Genomic DNA, 23,745 nt, shown 5'->3' with positions numbered 1-23,745 from the left:
TTTTTTCTTTGTCACACTTGCAGAATCCTGCCTTCCTCTCCAGCCTGCTTTACCACTCAGCATTCTCAAGCCTCTCTCTCTCCTTTCTCCTAGCAAACTCTCTTTTGGGCAAAATTTCTGATGTGTGATCATTTCACACTAGGAAGTTCTTGGTTCTGATCCCTGATGCCTGATATTCTACCCCTATAACTTTCCAGCTTTTGGAACAGGCAGGGGAAACATTTTTTGGGGAAGAGGTGCTTTTACAGAGCCCCTTCCACTAGGCTATGAGTTCCTTTAGGAGAAATCTTTTCCATTCTTCTTAAGACAGGGCTACTGGTGCCCAGCACAAAGCAGGTGCTCACTAAATATTCATTGAATGAATAAGTGTCTTCTCCTATTACAATTACTAGCTTCTCCTTTCAGTGAGGCACATAGTCTATGAGGTTACTGATGCTCAAGAAAGTCTAAAACTTCAGGGCTGGGAAGGTGGCTCAGTGGTAGAGCGCTTGCCTTGCATGCCTAAGGCCCTGGGTTCAATTCCCCAGCACCACATAAGCAAAAAGAAAAAAGCCGGAAGTGGTGCTGGGCTCAAGTGGTAGAGCACTAGCCTTGAGCTGAAGAGCTGAGGGACAGCGCCCAGGCCCAGAGTTCAGGCCCCATGACCAGACCCAAAAATAAAAAAGAAAGTCTAAAACTTCATGTTGTTTTTAAAATATACTCTAATGGTTGCATAGCTATCATAGAGGTAGGATTTTCTAACAGACTCACTATTTTAACTTACTATTGGGTATTGTTACTTTCTGTGTATAAATATATATTTTGCAACAGTGTAATTCTAAACCATAATTGACTTTCTAAAGAGATTTTCTACTATTTGGGGCAATATCCTTCTCCTTCCTCCTCTCCTCCTTCTTTTTGCTGGAGTTTGAACTCAATGTCTTCTATTTTTGCTTGGCTTTTTTAACTCATGAATTTCAGTCATTTAAAAGTTTAGAGGAAATGAAGCTTAGAATTAGAAATCTGATTGTCAATCAACTCAGGGTCCAAAAGCTCCTGGAAGGTGGCCTGCACGTGCCCACTGGTGGAGTGGCAGGGCCCCACTTCATGTGGGAACACCCACACCAGCAGTGCGCTGTAGGGGCAGCAAGGGGGTGTTGAGATTAAGCTCCATGTAAATGTCTGGAAGAGCAACTCAAGTCCTGCCCTTCAGAGAAAGAGCCTACTGTTATAAAGATTAAGAAGATTAAAGATTACGATCTAATATGCAAAAAATCTCAACATATAAAGAAAGATCTACTGCTATTTCTAAAAGGCAATGCATTTCTCAGACATCTTCTGGGTTGTTTGGCCAAGGAGAGGTGGGTGAAACACACAACAGGCAGCTACTAAGAGGGAAATACTAAGAGCAGGTAGCACTAGGGAAAACTGGAGTCAGAGGGTAGGGAGCTGAAGGTCGGCCTGCGAGTGATGTTGCAAGAAGAGGCCCCTGACTCTACAGAGCCAGAGCTCCAAAGGGCAAATGGAGGAAATGTGACTGGGCAACAGGAGGCCAAGAAGTCACTTTTGAAAGGAAAAGTCAGAAGGAGGGATGCTTCTATCTCACATGCACATGAGCATGCCTAGGCTCTCTGTGTCTGTCTAGTTGATACAATCTCCCTGTGCTTGCTGGAGATAAACTATTCATCTTCTATAGGGTGAAAGCAGACTATGAGGCAAATGTATTTGTTATAAAAGAAAGAAAGACAGAAAGGAAGAAAGAGAGAAAGGAAGGGAGAAAGAAAGAAAAGGAAAAAAGGAGAGAAAGGAAGAAATGGGGAGAAAGAGAGAAGGAAGGAAGGAAAGAAGGGAAGAAAAGAAGAAATCTGTAACTTGTTGCTGTTGGCACTGACAAGCTTCTTCATAGGCCCTTTCTGGCAGGAAGAAGAGCCAGATGTCAGGCTTGGGAGCTTGTTCTTGTTCTTAGAGAAGCAATAGCAAGGATCCAAAGGGTGGTCGTCCAGGCTTGGTATGCCTAGTGGGACCCAAGCAGCAATTTTGGTTTCAGATTTCTTTGTGGATCAGGGTGGGGTGAGGCGTCTCATGGCTTGAACTTAGGGACTTGTACTCTCAGCTCTCTTGTTCACAGCTGACCCTTTACCACTTGAGCCATGCCTCTAGACCTGCCTTTGGCTGGTTAATTAGAATGGAGTCTTGTGGGCTTTGTTCAGCTGGTTTCAAATGATAATGCTCTCTCCTGAGTAGCTAAGGTCACAGGAATGAGCCACCAACACCTTGCCACCTTCAGATTTTATTTCAAATAAATACCCCTGCAGAATAAATAGGGGAAAAATCAGAAAACTAGGCTAAATAATCCCAAATGTTAACATCCATCATATAAGATTTTGAGGTTCTGTGTGACTTGATAGGCAGAGGAAGGTAAATGAGATGGTAAGTTGGACTATGTCAAGTAACTGAAGGACAGCCTAGAGTGAACTCTGTAAACACGTGACCCTTTCAATATTCATTTACCTGGTATTTGCTGAGCACCTGCTATATATCCTGGATGTGCAATATGAACAACAAAAACTTCCTTCCTTCCTTCCTTCCTTCCTTCCTTCCTTCCTTCCTTCCTTCCTTCCTTCCTTTTCTTTCCTTTCCTTTCTTTCTTTCGTTCTCTCTTTTTTTCTTTCTTTCTCTCTCTCCCTCCCTTCCTCCTTCCTTCTTTCCCTCCCTCTTTCTCTTCCTCTATCTCTTTTATTTTTCTCCTTTTTTCTTTCTTTTCAAGACCTAAACAATATCCTCTGACCTCCCACATCTTCTCATCTCTTTGGAACAGATCTGAGTGTAAATGTGTTAAACTATTTTCCTTTATCCCAATTATAGGACCTCCTAGAGGACAACCAAGTTTTCTCTCTATAAACAGAGCTGAGTAAGCCTTAGGTTGCCTGACTGAAAAGAGCTCTACTCTTAAAAAAAATCTGAGCAGTGCCAAGTATGTTTTAATCTCTCATTTCTATTTTTTTCATTGAGTTATCCTTTCCATTCAAACATTTAGAATTATCCCTTTTCCTATTAGAACTATGCTTTTACATCTTATTTTAAGCAAAGAAACCCAACTTGTTGTCTACAAGGAAAATCAATTCAAATGTTCCTTTAACTTTCAAATTGTTTTATATTTTTAAAAACCGATCTCTTTTTCCTTATGTCTAGTTTAGCCAATTAATGTTTGGATCTGTAAAATACTTACTCTCTGTCACGTGCTTGTCAATAATCAATTTCAATTGCTTGGACCCCAAAATGGCTCTTTTTCACCAGGAAAAGATCTTAGCTGAGGAGCTACAAACAAATGGTTTCTTAGCTTGATACTCTTTTCTAGACATAAGGATGGTAAGTCATCATCAAACATTTCTGTCAGCATGTTGACTCACCTACCTCTTTACCATCTCTGTTTTATCTCTTTTTACTTTCTCTTTCCAGCTGGTCACTCATTCCTACAAATTCAGTGCCCCACAGCTGTCAGAAAAGTAAGTGCTGATAGGCTGCCACTGAGGGTGTATTGTTTTTTAAGCTTCCTGGGGGACTTTACTTGATCACCTAGGTTAATGCTGGATGATGCATCCTGCTAATCAATTGAAATAGTAGTATAGAACACAACTGGGTTTTAAGGTTTCTTTTTCTGCTTTAGTTTTTATAAGACCTTCCATAATTTACTGGTTTGGAGTAAATAATTTGAGGATTAAAAATAACTTTAAAAAAGACTATCTTTACTTTGTATGTCCCTCCCTCACGGTATAACCCATGCTTTCACTGTATTTGATGTTGGTATAATTTGTGGAGGGGAAGGGAAAAAACAAATCGTTTAACTAGGGATACAGGTGGACCCATTGCAACAGTGAGATGTACAAGTCGGTATGTCGAAAAACGAACTTTACAACTTTGGTGTTTGTGTGTAGGGGGAGGTTTAGGTGGGAGGGAGGGGATTATGGGAAGGGATAGGAAGGGGAAACAAAGAGGAGGCAACAATGCTTGATAAGAAATGTACTTGTTATCTTGCCCACGTAACTCCTCTGTATGGTATTCTCACAATAAAAAAAAAAAGACTATCTTTAAAGCAAAAACTATCTTTAAAATTATAATTAAAGCTGGGTGCTGTTGGCTCATACCTGTAATCCTAGCTATTCCGGAGGCTGAGATCTGAGGATTGCAGTTCAAAGCCAGCCCCAGGCAGGTAAGTCTGTGAGACTCTTATCTACAATAAACCACCAGAAAAACTGCTAGTGGTGCTATGGCTCAAGCGGTAGAGCACTGGCTTTGACTGAAGAGCTGAGGAACAGCGCCCAGGTCCAGAGTTCAAGCCCCATGACCAGCAGAAACAAAAAACAAAAAACAACAATCAAACCCAGAGAAGTAAAGCTATAGGATCACATAACTTCAATGCAAGGATATAAAATGGGGCCAGCCCTAGACAGGCACAGCCTGGCTTTGAACCTTCTGGCCCTGGGTCAATCCTAGGGCTTTGCTCTGGTCTTCATCACCCCCACTGTTCACTGCATGCTGCAGAGCCGCTTCAACAATGCAGAAAATGCTTTATGGAAAAACAGCTGCAGTGATGCAGTGGGTGCTCTGCTGACACTCGGATCTGATATGTCAGCAAAGCACAGGATTAGAAACAGCAGGCACACCAGGGGTCCCGCTTCCCCCCTCCTCCCCTGCACTACAAGCTCAGTGAAGTTAAAAACAAAGGGAATGGCAAGAGAGCCAGGATGAAAGGAAGAGCACATTCACCCCAGAAGAGTACTTTTAGTTTTCCTTAAAAAAACGGTGTGATCATGGTTAGTGAGGAGTCTGGGGACAAGTGTTCGACTCGCTTTGCCACCAAAGTCTACTAGAGTAACTGATTTATAAGGAACATGATGAGATATGTACTGTAATAAAAATATATTGTCCCCGACATTGTAGTTTGAGTGTTTGTTTCAGAAAGCAGAGGCGAGTAGTCAAACTCTCATTGAAAATAAGATGTGGCCAAAATTAAATGTGGCTCTATCCGTCATAACAACTCAAGTCTTAGGATAATGCATCATACCAGCTGTCCTGGAACAAATGTGTTTTGTTGGCATGGGAACAAAAGAATTGGTCTGAATTTTGTAAATAAACTGTGGTTATTAAAATTGCTTGAAACAAGCCAGAATAATAACCATTAGACATGAAAAGTCAATAAAAGTCTTTGAATTACATTTCTTTTGCAATTATTATTCCTGTTTTTATAATGTGCTCTGGGATAAAACATAGTTTTGAATTGTTAGTACTTTTAAATAGATTTTACTGCAGACGAGTTAGCCTACAGCATCCAAGACTGTGAAGTTTTAAAATCCATTATGGAAAATGGAAATTAAAGGCTTGGAAATCTGTATAAGACCAGTTCTTCCTTTTAACATTTGTCACGATTATTGCTTAAGTGATTTTCTGTCTCCACATCATCATCTTCTTTTAGGCCGCCTATGAATCCGTGGGTTTGTTGGTTACCCTGGATGATACCAAGGTGGTTTAAAGATGAGTAGTGCTAGCCAATGAAAACTCTAAAATTGATTTTGGCTCTTCTGACATCCATGAATTTGTCAACAGATTACTGGGCCTGGGGGGAGGCAAACGAATATCCTGGGAAAACAAATGCTAGTAGTTGAAGATGGCAGAGAAGCTAAGGCACTTCCCAAGATGTCTACTGCTATCTGAATGATACTTATTCTAAGGTCCAAATTTCATCCTTAGAACTCAGGAACCTAGAGAGATGCAAAGAATGTTTAGTTTAACTGCAGAGAAAGAAAAGGACTTTTTTTTTTTTTTTTTAAAGTAGCCTTTCTACCTTGACCTTCTGAGGATATCTTACAAGAGAGACTTGGAAGAAAATCTGTCTGCTTTTAGAGGCAAGCAGAAAAGCAAGATGCGCAGGAAGGGTACTGGCATCTTGCTTTCTCTCTTGGTCTATAAACACTTTTGGTGATTCAATGTATGGGAATAGCTGGGGGTCACAGGAGAAAGCAGATACAACATGTCACCTCATATGAAAGTGTTTGAAAGAATATCTGTAGTATTTATTTCCACAGAAGTCTAGACAAGAATGTGGCTAGAAAAAATGAGAATATGTTTAGGAGGCCTAGTACCAAAGGTTTGTCATATTAACCAAGTTCAATGGCTTTTGGAACTCTTCATCCTCCTCCATCTCTCTCAAACATGTGGCTGTTGTTAATCTTCCCTCCTTCCCACTCCATCACATCATTTCCTCTCTCCCCCTCTTCTTCCTTCCTCCCTCTCTCCCTTCTTCCTCCTTTCCTTTTTTCTCCCATTAATTCATTAAGCACAGAACGGGTCAGGCACTAGACTAAATGATAAGACAAAAGCATACATATGACACAGTGCCTGTTCAGAGCATACCATCTCCTGCGGAGTTTGATGAGAAACCCTTCAATAGAGGGCCACAGAAAATGCTGCAAGAGCAGGGATGACCCAGGGATGGGGGAATGAGCAGGGCTTTGAGGAAGACAGGGTTGGGACAGCAAAAGCTTTATAGAACAACTGCTGGTAGATGCTTGAAAATGAGTCTTTACCTGAGGAGAATAATGTAGTGAGAAATTATCTTTCTTGTTGTGTTTGTGTGTGTGTGTGTGCTCACATGTGTGTTGGTCCTGGAACTTGAACTCGGGGCTTCATGCTTGACTTTTTATTTTCAACGCTAGTGCTCTACCACTTGCTTGAGCCATAGCTTCATTTCCGGCTTTGTGCTGGTTAATTGGAAATAAGAGTCTCACAGACTTCCCTGTCCTACCCAGACTAGCTTCAAATAACGAGGTCCTCAGATCTCAGCCTCCTGAGTAGCTAGGATTACAGGCGTGAGCAATCAATGCCCTGCAGAAATTCTTTCTCTGGGTTCTATGGCATCAGATTCTCCTGGCTCTGTTCTTTCTTTCTTATTCATTCCTTTTAAAGTCTTCTTTAGATCCAGTCCTACTTTTCCGATTCCTTGAATTGGACCCACCCGTTGTTCTCCTGGCTTCTCTTCCTTGTTGCCATCACCTACACACTAGGGTTCTATTGTAACTCCCATAAGACAATGCTCAGGCATTCACATTTCTAGGGCTCTTTCTGGAGGTTTTTTTTTCTAAACTCAGATTTTCAACTCTACCACTCCAAATAAATGTCTTGCTTGCTAAGTATCTCAGATGCCACATGCAAGAAAGAATAGTATTGTGTTCACCTGACACCAGTTTATCAATTAAAACCTCAGTATTACTTTGACAGGTTCCTTTCTTTTTGCCCTTTTTCATCTCTATGTCCCTGTAACTTTTCCTTATTAGTCTTCATGTCTACCCCTCTTTTTATGCCTTTTGCTAACATGGGTTCAAGTCTTCTATATTTCTCTGTGATTAGAGATACAAATTTTAGTGCAATGACCTCTCACTGAGTCTCTTTTCAGCTCTTGCTCATCTTATTTATTGCTGATTAATTTCTGTATTACCGCAACTACATTAACAGTGTCCAGTAAAAGAAAAATCTCCACTGATGACAACTTTCTGAAGAATGACTGAACTCTGCATTGCATCCAAGAATGGCCACCAACTGCCCTTAACATTCCACAGTACTTAGTAAACAGCAGATATTCAATAACAAAGCAATTTCCATTTCTTTTATGGATAGCATGAATGAAATTAATTTTCTGGTCCTGTTTTTCTCTCCCTGTGGCTACCCTCTGGCTGAGATATTAGTCATTATTCCCTGAACACACCTGAGCAGGGTCTCCTTCATTCTGTTCTCTGGCTGGATTATGTGCAGCTCAGAGATCTCTCCTCTACTATGAGTATCTAGTCACATACAATGAAGCGGTGTGTTGCATAGTGTTTGAAGTATTTTTATATGCATAATCTCATTTTGATGTCCCATCAGTCCTGCGGGAAGGTAATGTTACTAACACTGTACTGATATTGTACCTGATATCCAGAGAGGTTAAAGAACTTGAGTACTTGGTCAACATGCATGATCAGCATTGACAATGGAGCAAATATTGAGTAAAAGAAGATTGATTTGCTGGTGAAATGCAAGTTACTTATTAGGAGGTCTATTAAGTATTGATTGAACGGGTGGGTCCAATTCAAGGAGTCGGAAAAGTAGGACTGGATCTAAAGAAGACTTTAAAAGGAATGAATAAGAAAGAAAGAACAGAGCCAGGAGAATCTGATGCCATAGAACCCAGAGAAAGAATTTCTGCAGGGCATTGATTGCTCACGCCTGTAATCCTAGCTACTCGGGAGGCTGAGATCTGAGGACCTCGTTATTTGAAATATTTATTTATTTATTTATATATTTATTTATTTATTTATTTAAAATAAATATTCTGGGCAATTAAAGTAATCAAATGTGAAAAGCAAAAAAAATTCAACAATGTATCAATTGAGACCATGAGACTTATAAACTATTTTATTATTATTGACCACTATGTATGGCAAATCAATATGAAAGCCACTCATAGCTAAACTTGCACATCACTAATTTGAAGAACTTTTGCACATTATATATATAATATACATATTTATATGTTAATACCACATTATATTAGGTTAGAATTTAACATGCTTAGTGACAAAAGTGAATTTCAGTTTTTCCCTATCTAATCTATATTAGATACATGTCCTGAGTGACAGGACATGTATTATACCTCACATGGTGGGAGGGGTCTGCACAAGTAGCCCCTTGGGCCTGCCAATACAGTGTCGCATGTCAGGGCAGTCACATCCTTTCTAGGCGGCTGTTTCCTTGCACAATGAATGATGTTTGCTTGCAGCTCTGATCCTCCATCTTTTGCTGAAATTATGGATTTTTGCTCCAATCTTATCTAGAAGTAAAACTGATTAGCTCTGGGTATGTTTGGTGGATTAAAGGAAAGACAGTGTGTTTGTAAGACTGGCTTACCAAACAGTATTTTCTAAATCTATTTCTCTTGAATCTGCACTAGTGTCAGTGCTTCCCTTGGGTCTATGGATGGGTGCACTCTCTCTGGAGAGTCTGTTGATCTGCCTGTGGAGAAGCCAGAACTGCTGATGGCACCAAGGCAAGTGGTGGGCAGCGGGGATACCACCCATCAAGACCTGATGAGAAGCAGCCTTTTGTTTTTAATTAAAAACATAACTTTTTAAAATGCCTCATTCAGTTTTTGTTTTTGTAGAATCAAAACACAGGAATTTTTCTTAAATGAAAACCAGAAGCAGTTTAAACTTTTTTTTTAAACAAGCAAGTTAAAAAAAGCAGCCTAGGAAATCATCCTTTGTAATTCTGCCAGTTTCAATTTTGATTCTTTATGCAACCAGTATCAGAATAATAATATTTGGTTGAAAAGAAAGGGAAGAAAATTCTAAGTTGCTGTTTTGCCTACATTTTGGTTGTTTGATTGGCTGATGTGGGGTGAGCTACTGTTCCTGAAGTTGCTTTCAAAGATGACAAAGAGAAGGTCACAATTTAACAGTGTCAACATTTAGATATCTTAAGAAAGCAGACCCAAAAAATGGTTATTATAATACTCAATATTTTTTTACTATTTCTCCTAGTGTCACAAATTGAAAGGGGACATGTGTCAAATTTCGATAAAAGATAAAACTAAATATGGTGAATATTATGTATTAAGTGCCAATTACATGCTACTCAGTTTTGTTGAAACAACTAATTTTTTATTTTTTTTTAAATAGCTACTCCCCAGGACCTCGTGGAAAAAAACACAGCATTTCAATGTTGCAAAGATTATGGGTATTTCCTGACATTTCTTTGGTAAACTACAGCCTAATAGAAGATATCAGGAATTAGTGTAAGAAATATTCTAAAAACGCTATTGTCACTACAAAGATGAAAGTAACTTTGATGATCAAAAAGAAGTCAATAAAAAAAGACTGAAAGTAGTTCCTGAATCCTTCCCTATTGTTCATTTGGGATTTCTTAATTTCCCAACTCTCAATATATTATGGAACTTTCTGTGTGAAGTTTTGCCATGAATTAAAGTGATGTCAACAAAGTTTTACCTTAAGTCATGTTTGACCACAAACTGGAGAGCCCCCAGTCCTTCAGGGAGAACAGTTTCCTGCTTCTAAGAAGCTTTTCTTTTCTCCTTTTAGTTACAAGCTTCCTAGACAGAGGACTGGCATTCAGCTGACCTTCAGTGATAGCACAAGATCACGCTCCCATCTAAGTAGGTGTTTGCATCAGTGGCCAAATCTGCTGCTCCTTGCTTTTGTCTCCATCTATGGAGGTCAATGGAATCTGCAAATCTAACAAGGCATTTTGAACAGTATAATTCTTTTCCTACCATCCTTAATAAGCTTACTTTCCATATCACTGAACTAGTTTTTTTTTCTTTCTTGTTTTTTAACTGGAAATGTAACTTCAAAACTGTCATTCCAGGAACAAAGGTTTGGACTTCAACTAAGTCTGATGCCCCTCTACTCTACAAGGCTGTGTGGCCTTGGAGGTGTTATGCAATCAATCTCAGTTTTAATCTATAAAATGGGAATAACAATACAGAGTTTGTCATTATTGTAAAGACTAAATAAGCTAGGCTCTGGTGGCTCACAACTATAATCCTAGTTACTCAGGAGGCTGAGATCTGAGGATCATAGTTTGAAGCCAGCCCTGACAGGAAAGTCTATGAGACTCTTATCTCCAATTAACCACTGGAAACTTGGAAGCGGTGCTGTGGCTCAAAGTGGTAGAGCACTAGCCTTCAGAAAAAGAGCTCAGGGACAGTGGCTAGGTCTTAAGTTCAAGCCCCACATCTGACCAAAAAAATAACATGTAATGTTACCTTTTTTTTGGTTTATAATGAGGTTCTCTTTATCTGTAATGTTTCTTGTACAATATCTGTTGCTTTGTAGTAACTTTGACAAAGTGTAGTTTTTTATTAGTTTTTTCACTGTAGTCTTTCTATGTTGTTACCTTATTATTAATGTATGGTATAGACATATCATTTGCACATACATATGTGTTTATATGTGTATTTGAACAATACTGAGAGAAATTATTTGTAAACTGCATAGTTCAGCAATCATTAACACTCATCACCTATCAGGTACTTACTTTGGCCACCCTGTGTAATTCCCTACCATGAGATTCTATTTGTAAACATCTCCATAGATGAAACAAAAGCTTCCCTATTGGCCATACTTTTCAGTGTTTACCTTTTCCTCCAAGGCAAAATGGCCTAGTCTATTATTCTTGTACCAAGTTTTACTGAGATAAGGCAGAGATGTCTGGCAGCCCCTAGGTGGGTTTGTACATACTGGCTCAGGGGCACTGATGCGGTAAGCAATGCCAACACCAGTGGCTGAGGACAATGTGAACCTTGTGGCAGGTTTCATTCAGACTCAGGATTCTGTTGATACTGATTTTTTTTTACATATATTAAAATTTTTACATTCAAATTAAAAACATTTTACAAATACTAAAATTAATGTCAGAATTACCATTCTAAAATAATACTGACCATTAGCTATTGCCCTAGCCATATTAATCTGGTTTGTGTTACATTAATTTTATTAACAGAATGAAAAGAAGAAAATTTAAGTAGAAACATGACTTATGCTTTTAAGTAAAATGCTATCCATTAATCTTAAACCACTGACACAGCAGACACTTGTTGGCAGCCTACCTAACGTTCATTTCTCTATTTTTTTGTATCTTTCTTTCTCATCTAGTTCTGTCATCAGGAGATCACTCCTGATTAGCTTAGGCTAGTTTTGGTATTATCAGTTTCCATTCCTGTGTATGTGACTGAATATGTAGTCTGCTTTGGCCAATGAGATATGACAGGATGTGGGGGAGTAAGGAAAGCTAACCTATTGTTCAGAATCCAGAAACTGGCCATCCCTTTTTGCTCTGGATTTGCTACCCTGGGCAGGACGCACGGAACTGCTGAAGCCATCTTAGAGTGGCTTTTAGAATAAAGAGAGCCAGGAGGTAGAGCCACAAGAATGCCAGACACTCAGAGCCAGACTCTGTTCTACCTCCAGCTATTTTGTTCTAGGCAGTAATATGTTCCTTTATTCTTTATGGCAACCATAGAGGGGTATTCTGTTACTTTCAGGTAAAGAATGCTAGTTGACACAGGAATGCATCAGCTCCCAGACCTAGAGAAGTAAATAAACAAGGAGAGAAAGGCCTACCTGTTCCTGGGACTCCAGTTCTTTGTGCTGAAGTTTTCTTTCTGCACATCGCACCTGACTAGAGCGGTTTTCAAGTTCATCTTGTAAAGCCTGAAACAGGGCAAAGTAAACATACTGACATCAAAATTTAGCATTCTTAAAAAGAGTCATACTGTTGGGTGCTGGTGGCTCACACCTATAATCCTAGCTACTCAGGAGGCTGAGATCTGAGGACTGAGGTTCAAAGCCAGCCAGAGCAGGAAAGCCCATGAGACTCATCTCCAATTAATCAGAAAAAGCCAGTAGTGGGACTGTGGCTCAAGTGTTAGAGTGCTACCCTTGAGCAAAATGACCTCGAGGGCTAGCACCCAGATCCAGAGATTCAAGCCCTACGACAAAAAAAAAAAAAAAAAGGTCTTACCACATGTAGTGCCATTATGGCATTAAAAAGACCTCAGACTCTATTATACTACTGTTTTCCCAGAGTTCAGGCACAGGCAAATAAAAGGAAATTCTATGTGTTAGGCCAAGATGTGTTGTGCCTTAAGAATGCCTAACATGACTCTGATATTCCCAACTTAGACTACAACCATGTAATAAAGCATGGAGTATTGTAAATTAAAATAGGCCTACCATATACCGATACACTTCCACCCTGAAAAGCATGGAACACATAGAAATACTTTCTGACTAACAGAGCATCCTCCAAAATTATAAAACTATTATAGTGAACTTAGAGGAATCACTTTAATAACTCAGAGGAGATGATCGGGAATTTAAAGAACCTGTTAGGAGTGGTTGGTGATAAATTTTTGGTTGACAATTTGCTGCTGAGAACAGAATACTCAAATAAAAAGCCATAAAGATCTATAATTATCAGTGAATCAATTAGTATTTTAAGTAAGAAGTTAAGTACAGCTGTCAGATGCCAGTGTCTCATAACTGTAACCCCAACTACTTGAGAGAGTAAGAACGGTAGGATCATGGCTTAAGGACAGCCTGGGCAGAATAGTTGGAGAGATCCTTTCTCAATACATAGCTGGGTGGAGTAGCATGTGCCTGTCATTCCAAGTTACATGGGAGAATGACAGTGGAAGGATCATAGTTACAGGCTAAACTCAGACAAAACGTCTGTGAGACTCCATCTCCAAGGTGGGAATCTGGCTGTGGTAACATGTGCTTGTGACCCAGGTGATATCTGCCTAAAAGTATGCCGATCATGACTTAGACACACCACAACCAACAGAAAGCGAGGCTCTTTCCTAAAAATAATCAGTGAAAAATAGGGCTGGAGGCATGGCTCAAGTGATAGCTTGCCTATGTAACAAGTATGAAGCCCTGAATTCAATCCATCCAAATAATTCAGTGTCATGACAGAAACAGTGCATGGAAAATTACCATGAGCAAGATGTGTAGGATGATAATAGCAAAGACACAAATAATTCTTCAATCAGATTCACCCAGGTAATATACAGAGTTCCTGTTTTAGGTCGGAGCCCACAATAAAATGCTCTAGATGCAGTTGAGAAAGAAAATAAATGGGTTTATGCTATAGTGAGGGAGGCGAAAAGAAAACAGTGGACATTTATCAGTAGCAGAGTGTGCAGGGCAGATGTACTGGGGAGGTGGACGGGGTGCTGCAGTTTTAAGCAGATGGACCAAGGAAGCCGAACTCAGCCAAGATCCACAGCAGGAGGGAACAAAGACCAGACAGATCTGCAGCAGAACGGTCCTTCCATGCAGTGGATAATACAGGCGTGAAGACCTTGAGGAAGCCACAGAGGCCAGTGTGGAGAGGAAACAGGGAGGGAAAAGAGGACAGGAACATGTCAGGGTTCAAGTCATATCAGACCACAAGAGGTGCCACAGGTCAGCGAAGGACTCTAAGTTTCACTTGGAGCTAGACAGGAAGCTCCTGGAGTACTCCTGGCAGACTGGAGTTGGGGGAGGTAGAAGTAAGGAGGCAGGTGAGAGGCCATTTAATCTACTGGGAAAGGGGTGATGGAAAACTAGACTAGGTGGTGGTAGCAGCTGTGGGACTCCAGATATATTCTGAAAATAGAGAGGATGGTCCTGTGGGACTGACTCAAGACGAGATTAAGAGGACTCTGAGGAGTCTTGCCTGAACAGCTTGATGACTGAAGTTGGCACTACAGAAAGGGGCAGGCCTTCAGGGAGAAGTACTGGAACTCAGCCTGGGATGTAGGTTTGAAATGCCTATTACACATCCAAGCAGACATGCTGGGTGTGAGAGCTTGGAGTTCAGACAAAATAGGTAAGATAGGACCCATAAACAGTTCATTAAATGTACTTGATGTGGAGCATTCCTATAATCCCATCACACAGGAGGCCGAAGGCCAATTTAGGTTACCTAATGAGACTGTCCCAAATAAACAAGAAAAATTCTTTCCATGCAAGGCCATTTGTTTCTATCTAGATGGTGGTTCTTAGCTTTCAGGAGGGGGACACCTCTGAGCACTTACGAAAGCTTTGTGATCATTTCACTAGAGAAGTAAAACTATACTTAGGATTTCGCCTCTGATAAGGAGTTCATTGATTACCTCAAACCTATCCATTGAAACACCAACAAGCTAAGAACTTCTAATTTAAAATGTAAGATGGTTTGAGAATAAGTTTTTGAGACTAAATGTGAGTGTAAATCTATAGTTTGAACAGGACTGAGGATGAGCTTGGAAATCTCAGATTCTTTACTTGCCTCAAATTATGTCACGGTGGTCTCTTTCCAAAAGGATGAAAACAATTGTTTCTGTGCTTCCTGATCTAGTAGCATTTCTTTAGCTTGATAGCTACTGATAAGAACTTTAGCTTCAGTGGTAGAGCACTAGCCTTGAGCTGAAGAACTGAGGGACAGTGCCCAGACCCAGAGTTCAGGCCCCACAACCAACCGGAAAAAAAAAAAAAGAAGAAGAACTTTAGCTTCTTTCTTCAGCATAACTGGAGAGGGTGACAGTTACTGCATTGGGAGGAGTGTGTGTGTGTGTGATTCTCTGGCCCTGCTCTTTCCTGTTCTCTACTGCATCCTCTCATTGCTGTCACAGTGATCTTCTTAAGCCTACATCTCATCATGTTAATGCCCCAGTGAGATGCTTCCACACTGCCCAGCACCTCCTAAGATGCAACTCCTCCTTGGCTTGGCACACACAGGAGGACTGGGCTTGACGCCTCTGTGCACCAGTGTGTTGTGGGGAGGCCATTGTGTTTGGTAACAATGGGAGCTGGTATGGATTTTATTTTTAACTCTTACACAGTATCCCGCAGCAGGTATTTTTCATCTTTGTTAGAGAGGAGATCATGGAGGCGCTGTATAGTTAAGTAGCCACAAGTAAGGTACTGGACTGGAATTTTAATATTCTCTAAGTTCAATATAGGCTACTCCATGCTGCCTCTTTCTGAGTGCCTTGTTTCTCTTTGCCTGGAAGGCCCTGCTCCATCTGCTCTGATCAGTAGTGTCATCTCCCTAACCCAGGCTAGAGTTCTGTCTAGACTCCTCTGGGCACTTATCCACTTGGTGCTAAAGAGAATCAATGAGCATGTCTGTGAGAGAGGGATGCCCAGGGTTTCTTTTGCATTCACTGAGAGCCCAGAGCCAAGCCTAATCAGTACCCAGCACACAGCTGACTCCTTGTTCATATTTGTGGAAGGAACTCATTAATATTTGAGCTCTACTACCTAAGTTATCTGGCTTCCGGCTGTCCTAATCATAGCACATTTAACTAAGGGTTATTATGTGTTTTGAAACACAGAATCATGATGACAAACGGCAGTGAGAACAGAGCAGGTCAGAAGATGTAGGGGAGAATGGTTCTTGGCATGCTGGATTTAGGGAGCTGGTGGGGCTCAGAAAGCCTGACTGCGTTGTCCGTGTCTATCCCCCCAAATTCAAACATGGAACTCCTAATCCCTAAGGCTACGGTGTTAAGATCTTTAGGGATGCAGAAACCTGGTGAATGGAGTGGAACCCTTAGAAAACAGGCCTGAGGCAGGTCTTCTGTCTTTTTTACTATGGGAGGACATAGAGAAATACAGATACCTATAGATGAGGAAACAGGTCCTCAACCAGAGCCATGATGTGCTGGTGCTGTAGCCTTGGAAGTCCCAGCCACAGAAGTATGAGGAGTAAGTATGCTCCCTGTTTCTCAGAGAGTATGTTCCCAGAGCTGTGAGGTACCTGTCTAGTAGCTGGCATTGCTGAGGTGGGTCTGAAAGGGTAGAGGGTGATCCCACAGGGCTGCAGACAGGATGCTTTCCTGAGAAGAGGTTCTCAAACCTGCCTTTGGGAGATGCCAGCACTGCAGACCAGGCAGAGGACAGAAAGAAGCTGCTTAAGATCTGGCAGGGTTTGGCCTCTGGTGGCTCACGCCCATAATCCTAGCTACTCAGGAGGCTGAGATCTAAGGATTGTGGTTCAAAGCCAGCCTGGGTAGGAAAGTCCATAAGATTCTTATCTCCAATCAACCACTCAGAAGACCAGAAGTGGTGTTGTGGCTCAAGTGGTAGAGCGCTAGCCTTGAACTGAAGAGCTGAGAGACAGCACCCATGCTGACTTCAAGCCCCACGACTGACAAAAAAAAAAAAAAAAAAAAAAGATCCGGCAGGGTGGGAGGTGGCAGGGAAAGCTGGTGTGAGGGAAATCCAGTGGCAAGAGGACTGGGAAGCAGATCAGATCTGATCAGTTCTCCTGACTCCACGTAGGGAGAGATTACTAAGTCTACCACTCTGATCAGTACTATCAAGAGAGAATTCAAAGTACATTTGCTCTTCAAAAAATGTAGAACTTAAAACATGCTCATAGTTTAAAAATGTGTAACATGATCTTTTTAAGGTTAATCAGAGAAAGTTGATTATGTTTAGAACTTACTTTTATCTCTTAGAAAATCAGTTGAAAAATTTGAAAGTAACCAGTAATGTTCTACTTGCAAAAAAGTTAAAATGTATTACATGAAAGGAAAATGATAGTTTGTACTGGCAGGTGTTCCTGGATTTATATTCTAAGTGATTATTATGCTGTTAGAGTTTCAACTCAGAATCTAACAATAAAGACTATGTAAAAATGACCAAAACTACTTAATAGATTTTGCTATGGATGGGAATTTGAAGTTGTAGCTTCCTCTCTCTCTCTCTCTCACACACACACACCCCTTCTAGTTTATCTGTAAGATAACTGAAGAACAGACTGTCTAATACTAGATATATACAAAGCAAACCCCAAATTAAATATTTAAACTATTTTTCTGTAAAATCATGTATCATCTCTGAGCTCTGCCGTGTTCACTTGTATCACTGCTGAAAAGGCAATTCTTTAACAACCATACAAGTCAGCTTGCTGTAGAGAGCCATGACCTTATTGACTTTCGGAGTGCTTTTTGTTGGTGTTAAGTACAGAACAATACTTTTCAGAAAGAAGATGAAAATGACTGTAATAAGTTCTACAAGAACAATGAGAGTATACCGCGCTCTGTAAAGGGAAGAGACTTAAGAGATTAATTTAATGTGAAAACCATTAGAACAAATTAAACTGTAGAAGATGGTATACGTTAATGAACCCTTCAGGGTGATGAAAAGGACCTGTTGGTTAAAATGCTGTGTGAGTGGCACTGTGACAGTATGAGGGCTTTTCTGTACAATAGTCAATTTTATTTTCATAAAAAGTTTTAACAGAATTCAGAGCAAGCCACTCCCTAGCTTGTAATTGATTCCATTATGGAATTACGTGGAGTTTTATTAAAAACTACTTTCCTCTTATAGTTTTGAAATTAAACAAGGAAGAAGTGATGACAGAAACATGGCTTTTAATAATGAAGAAATGAAACAAAAGCTCATTTGATTACAAAGCAGTTAAAATGTTATTTAATACATTTATGGGAAGAGAGAAATATTGTGCTACAGTGATTAAGAGAAGTACAATTACATGCTGTTAGTACACAGGCATTTGACAGAGACATTTTCAGACTTGGTGTTTTACTATGAGACCACAAATCTTTCTAGAGATCTCTGAACTTGCCTCAATCAAACTGTCCACAGAACACCTGAGAGCTCCAACTCTGTTGCCCCCTTTCCAGGGGGCTAAACCCACAAATTTGGCTTCAGTATCTAGTTCAGAGTATGTGTTTTCCAGGTTCTCACCAGAAAATACAATTTCAAATTCTTCTTTCCCATCTGCATCAAAACCTCAGCGATGGGAAATTTGGAAGGATTAATTTGCAAATCAAAACAGACTCATTAGCAGTCTATGTCACGTTCTCCAGAATCAGCTGTTTTAGAAACACTGTCATGACTGAGTGACCCCAGAGGAACATCCTCTTATTTACTGAATGTCATGACTCTCTCCTTTTGGAGTGTCACACCAGTTCCTATGGACTTGAGAGGTAACACTTAACATCTTGCTCCGTTCTATGTTTCGCCTGCATCATGGTGTCACTCGCCTTCCCTTTGCTGAGGAGCACAGGTTAGGCCCTTGCTTTTTTTTATTCGATCTGTCCCATGGATTATCCACAGGCCTTCTGGGAAGTGGGAGCCTGGTATATCAGAGTGCTCTATTACTCAAAAGAACTTGGTTGAACCATATGGAGACAAAGGATGTGGATTAAAACAATTCTATCTAACTATACAACAGGGGCTGGAAAGGACATGGAGACTGAAGCTTTGGGCCTGTGCATGTGGAGCAAGAAAGCAGAAGCACTTCTGCTGGGGGGAGTGCAGAAGGGCCCAAGAGCCACTCACTCTGGCAGCTGAGAAGGGAACAAGAATAAGAAGCAGAACATTATACTAAGAATGTTGCCCCAGAAGCTGGGCGCCGGTGGCTCACGCCTGTCATCCTAGCTACTCAGGAGGCTGAGATCTGAGGATCACGGTTCAAAGCCAGCCTCGGCAGGAAGGTCCGTGAGACTCTTATCTCCAGTAAACCACTCGAAATCTGGAAGTGGCGCTGTGGCTCAAGCGGTAGAGCGCTCATCTTGAGCTGAAGAGCTGAGGGACAGCGCCCAGGTAAGAGTTCAAGCCCCACAACTGACCAAAAAAGAAAAAAAAAAAGAATGTTGCCCCAGAGGGGCAACCTGGCCAACTGGTGAGGGGTGGAAGGAGTTTTATATACATTTCTTATTATCTAAGCGTATGCCTGAAAATGGCTAGAACAAAAAGCTTCTCCCTCTACTCGAATGGAATGAAGTCACCATAGTTTGAATTTACTATTGACTTTGAAGAAGTGAGATGATCCATTAGTCATCCCACAGGGAGGGAGGATGGCTGTGGAAAGAGTCCCTACGTACAACGTTCTGCACACAAAATGAAGGCTGCACAGAGTGGATGTTCCCACTGTGAATGAAGGAGAAGATAGCTGGAAAGAGAAGGCTAATTCTTTTCTTTAAACTGTGGTTCTGGGGATTGAACCCAGAGTCTTTCATAAGCTAAACTCTGCAACTGAGTTGCACCTCCAGTCTGTCTGTCCGTTTCTCTTTGAATCAGGGTTTGAACGCCAAGCTTCATGCTTGTTCCATCTTGTTTGTTGCTCTGGCACTCTACCACTTGGGCCATCCCTCCAGCCCAGCTTTTTGTGGTTATTTTGGAGTGGGTCTTGAGGACTTTTATGCCAGGTCTGTCTTCAATTCTCTGGGACCTCAGTTACTGGCCTGAGTCAGGGGGCTCAATTTTATTCATACCTTTATTGATGCAAAAGTTATATGCAGTAAAATTAAAGACTTAATATTTCATAATAATAGTCTATTTTCTATTGAAAACATGTTAGATGATTTAAAAGTGTCAAAAATCTGTTAACAATGATAACATCTGGATAATAAGCTATCTTTCACAGATAGGTCATATCTGCTGAACAGATATGACACCTAATCTGTGACTAGAGACATTAATTATAAAAGCAAAATAAGGGTGACTCTGATTTAAACTTTGTCTTTTTCATAATGCTCACATTTAAGCAGTATTACAATTCATTATTGCAATTCAGTCTATAAATAGTGCTGACATTAATTTTGATGAACAAGTTTTCTTTGACATGCAAATTGACATAAAATGGCTAATATTTTTCTTTCTAATAATGCTAACTTCAAGCTAAGATAAAATGCAAATCAAAGTAATGAAACTGCTTTCTATTTTCATGTCAGATTTATAGACTATTTTTTCTTTTAGAATCAACCTTAAATGACTAAGGCCACTGTGTTAACCCACACAGGAGATTTAAATGTGGGGCCACAGAATATGACACAATGGCAGAGTGGGAATATTTTTCCTGGGTGGTCTCTCTGCTGTATAAAGGCCACTATAGCTCCTGCTTTATTATTACTTTTTAAATGTAAGGCTAGGTCTACAACAAAAGTAACAAATCTTCCTCATCTAAAATGCCATTCAAGTTTTCTTTTAAAGTGATTTAGACCTACCCAGGATGAGTAAGAAACCATTAAAAACGTTTTTATCAGTGATTGTAATAATGAAGAATTGGTTTATACAGATTTAAAGCAAATCTGAGCCACAGTTTCTGTAGGCTAATGTATTCACAACAGTAATTTTTTTTCTTTATGGCTTACATGCAAGTTTTTAATCCCTCCTCCACACATTCTAAGCATATACTTAAAAAAAAACTTTCACAATCAGTTTCTCTTGTGATACTGGTGTGAAGAAAAGGAAGCCTTTGGAGCTTTTAACCCAATGCATACTTTATTTTTCAATGAAGAAGTTGCATTTGAATGTGAGCTCACTAGGCTACTGACAACAAAAAGGCAGAAGTATTATAGTCAATACAAAAAACAACAGTAGTAGTGCTTTTTACTAAAGAATAAGAACATTTTCTTTTTTTCCCTTCTCTCTCACACATCTATTTTCAGTCCTTTAAAACTCCTAAAGGATTTCCCTTTAAAGTCCTAAAAATGTACTTTCTAAAACAAAAAAAAATTTTGTGTTTCCTGATCTGACAGCGCTTCCAGGAAAAGAAATCATGTTATTCGAAGACTTTGAAGATCTAAGGAATCTGGAATCTCCTAATGCACCTTGTTAATGTTTCTCTAGTCTCACAGAGACCATCTGATATTACCCACGTATCCTCCTAAGTAGCCTGTCTATTTCTACACAGGAAGTTCAAAGCACTTCAGACAGCTTCACTTGTGAACAAGTTCTTATCTTGGGTGGTAGAAATCATGGATCAAGTTCAAGAACCACAGCTAGGATTTTTCAGTATCATAGAGGAATGTCCTCATTTGGCCAGTGTGGATAACCACTCAGCTTTTGAGTTCAGTCTTTGCAGAACAGAGTGTAAACTGTTTAATCTGTACAGAATACGGTGCTTCTACACAAGCCAGGGAAGAGGGAGGGCCCGTGATCCATTCAGTTCAATTCTGATTTTCTTAACACTGCTTCCCACTGCAGCAACACTCTCCCTTGAGCCTGCAGCATCTTTCCAATTGTCTTAAGAGACCGCGAAGTTCCCCCCTATTAAAATTAAAGTCAAGACTCATTTCTATCATGAAACACTTCAAATCAGGATGGGAGAAAATGCCTTTCTCATTCAATCTTTGTGTGCCTAATATAATAACATGCTTGTATATGTTTATATTGGGATGTCATTTGACTTCTTTTTCCTTATTTTAGACATTAGCTTCTTACGGGTAATAACCCCCACCGCCCCACTTTGGTGTAATGGGCTGTGTCTTGCTCTCAGGGATCCACGCTGTCTTGGTTGGTCTTTTCAACTCAAGGCTGGCACTGTAATTCCTGAACCACACCTCTATTTCCATTCCCCCATGTTTTTTAATGGATCTCTGAGATGCTTGGTAAAGTGTTATTTCTCTGAGATGCTTGGTAAAGTGTTATTTACCATACAATAATAGGTATTTATTGGTAAAACCAACTAATTATATAAAGATCAAGATGTCATCCATTTAAAATAGTCAGAGTATTCCCACTAAAAATTTTCATCTATTTTTTCCCCTCAAACTGCATTTCCTCTTACTCAGATCCCAGATAAAAATAATTGAGTTTCACCTGGTGTCAGAGTAGGGACCCTTCTGGTTTTCTTAGGATAACACACCTAACAGTGTCCTTCTTCTAGCTCCACAGACCAGGTCCAGCTGCTGATGTGTGAGGCTATGTTCCCTCCACGTGCACACTGGCGAGGCTGCCTTCCCTGTGGCTCCTCTCGAGAAGGGCTGCAGTGCTTTTCGCACCATATTGGAGGATAGATGGAAGAGATCCCGACTGGCCCTTCAACTCTGCCACTTATTCTAAGATGGCCACATATCTTTTCTTTTGTTTATTTTTGTTTAGGATGGCCATAGTTCTCAAATGTTTGTACTCTGCTCATATTTCTCTCATATCAGCAAAGTCCTTCCTCCTCTGGAACCTGGTTTTGATTTGTCATACTTTATGAGTTTTGTTTTCTGTAAAGTCAGCCATGGTCCTTTATGAGACCAGTGGCCTTTCCCATGTGGTCATTTTCCTGGATCTCTGTTGTCAGACCCCTCTCCTTTAAATTTTTTTTTCTCTGACATCATCTCTTCTTTTTCTCTTCTTCCTCCTTTCCTGTTGTGGCCTTCTCCTCTGCTCTTGTCAGTCTCTTAGATTTGGCATGGTATGCACATCACAGCATCTAGCTTTCTTGAACCATAGACAATGACAGCATTATTGCTAACTAGGGCTTGCCTAACACTTATCTGCACAATCACTGCCTCATAAACTCCCTATTTTGGCCTCTCTGTCCCATATGCACTTCTGTATCATCTCAAACTTATCAAGTTCAAGAGCAAATTAATGACATTCCCTCAATACTTTCCCTCCCATTGTCATAATCAATAATACAACCATTCTTCTAGGTACCTAGGTTCAAATCTCACAGTCATGTACAGGTCTCTTTTCTCAGTCTTCAACTCTTCAATAGTTATCCAGGTTCCTTCAGTTTTTATTTGAAGCATCTCTCATCTAGGTCCACACCTCTTCTGACTTTCCATGGGTATATGACTTTGAATACCAGGGGGACAAACTCAAGGTTGTCATCCTATATGCTTAACTGATTAAAGTTAAAGTCTCCAGTTAGCATTAAATCCCTTCCTCAACTCGGTGCATTTGTCTACTTGGGACTTCTTTCATACAGTGACCAGGATAATACTACTAGCTTCTGTGTCAGGTACTGAGTGAGGGACAAACACTCGATCTGCTTTCACAATACCCTCTGTGTGGAAACAGCACCTTGTAAGAAATAGCTAAGACTCACGGAGGTTTCTCAAGGCTACCCAGCTGGAAAGTTGTACTGATAGCAGAGAGGAAATGGACAAAGGTCAGCTTGACTGGGAAGTGGGAATGGAGGTGGAGTGGTACTGGGGCTTCTTGGGCACCTGCTACTCCTGGTCTCCCAGCCTCCACCTTTTTGCTACCAACAGACCCAGTACAGCTCTGCTTTGTGAGTCTTTTCTAGAATTTATCTCTCCTGCCTGTGCAAATGTCTCCTTCTTTCAAAAACCTTCAGTGACCCAAAATACTCTGGGTTTTCTTTTATGGTATTTAATCATATGGGAAAACAATAAAATAAAATGTCTTTTTTTTTTTTTTTGTGCCAGTCCTGGGACTCTGTCCCTGAGCTTTTTTTTTTTTTTTTTTT

The 23,745-nt window shown here is 40.4% G+C and overlaps 1 protein-coding gene across 1 annotated transcript in view; it reads right to left on the bottom strand.

Moving 5' to 3' along the window:
- The window catches only part of Cep112 (centrosomal protein 112kDa), a 338,584-nt gene that overhangs the window by 25,397 nt on the left and 289,442 nt on the right, over nt 1-23,745 (bottom strand). The window contains exon 24 of the mRNA XM_013008835.1: nt 12,153-12,242. Within this exon, the coding sequence (XP_012864289.1) occupies nt 12,153-12,242 (90 nt within the window). The remainder of the gene's footprint in view (nt 1-12,152; nt 12,243-23,745) is intronic.

This window comes from Dipodomys ordii, unplaced genomic scaffold, assembly GCF_000151885.1.
Source record: "Dipodomys ordii isolate 6190 unplaced genomic scaffold, Dord_2.0 Scaffold7, whole genome shotgun sequence".
NCBI classification, from domain to species: Eukaryota; Metazoa; Chordata; class Mammalia; order Rodentia; family Heteromyidae; genus Dipodomys; species Dipodomys ordii.
The sequence above is the reverse complement of the archived record's forward strand: the minus strand, read 5'-3'. Positions and strand labels throughout refer to the sequence as shown.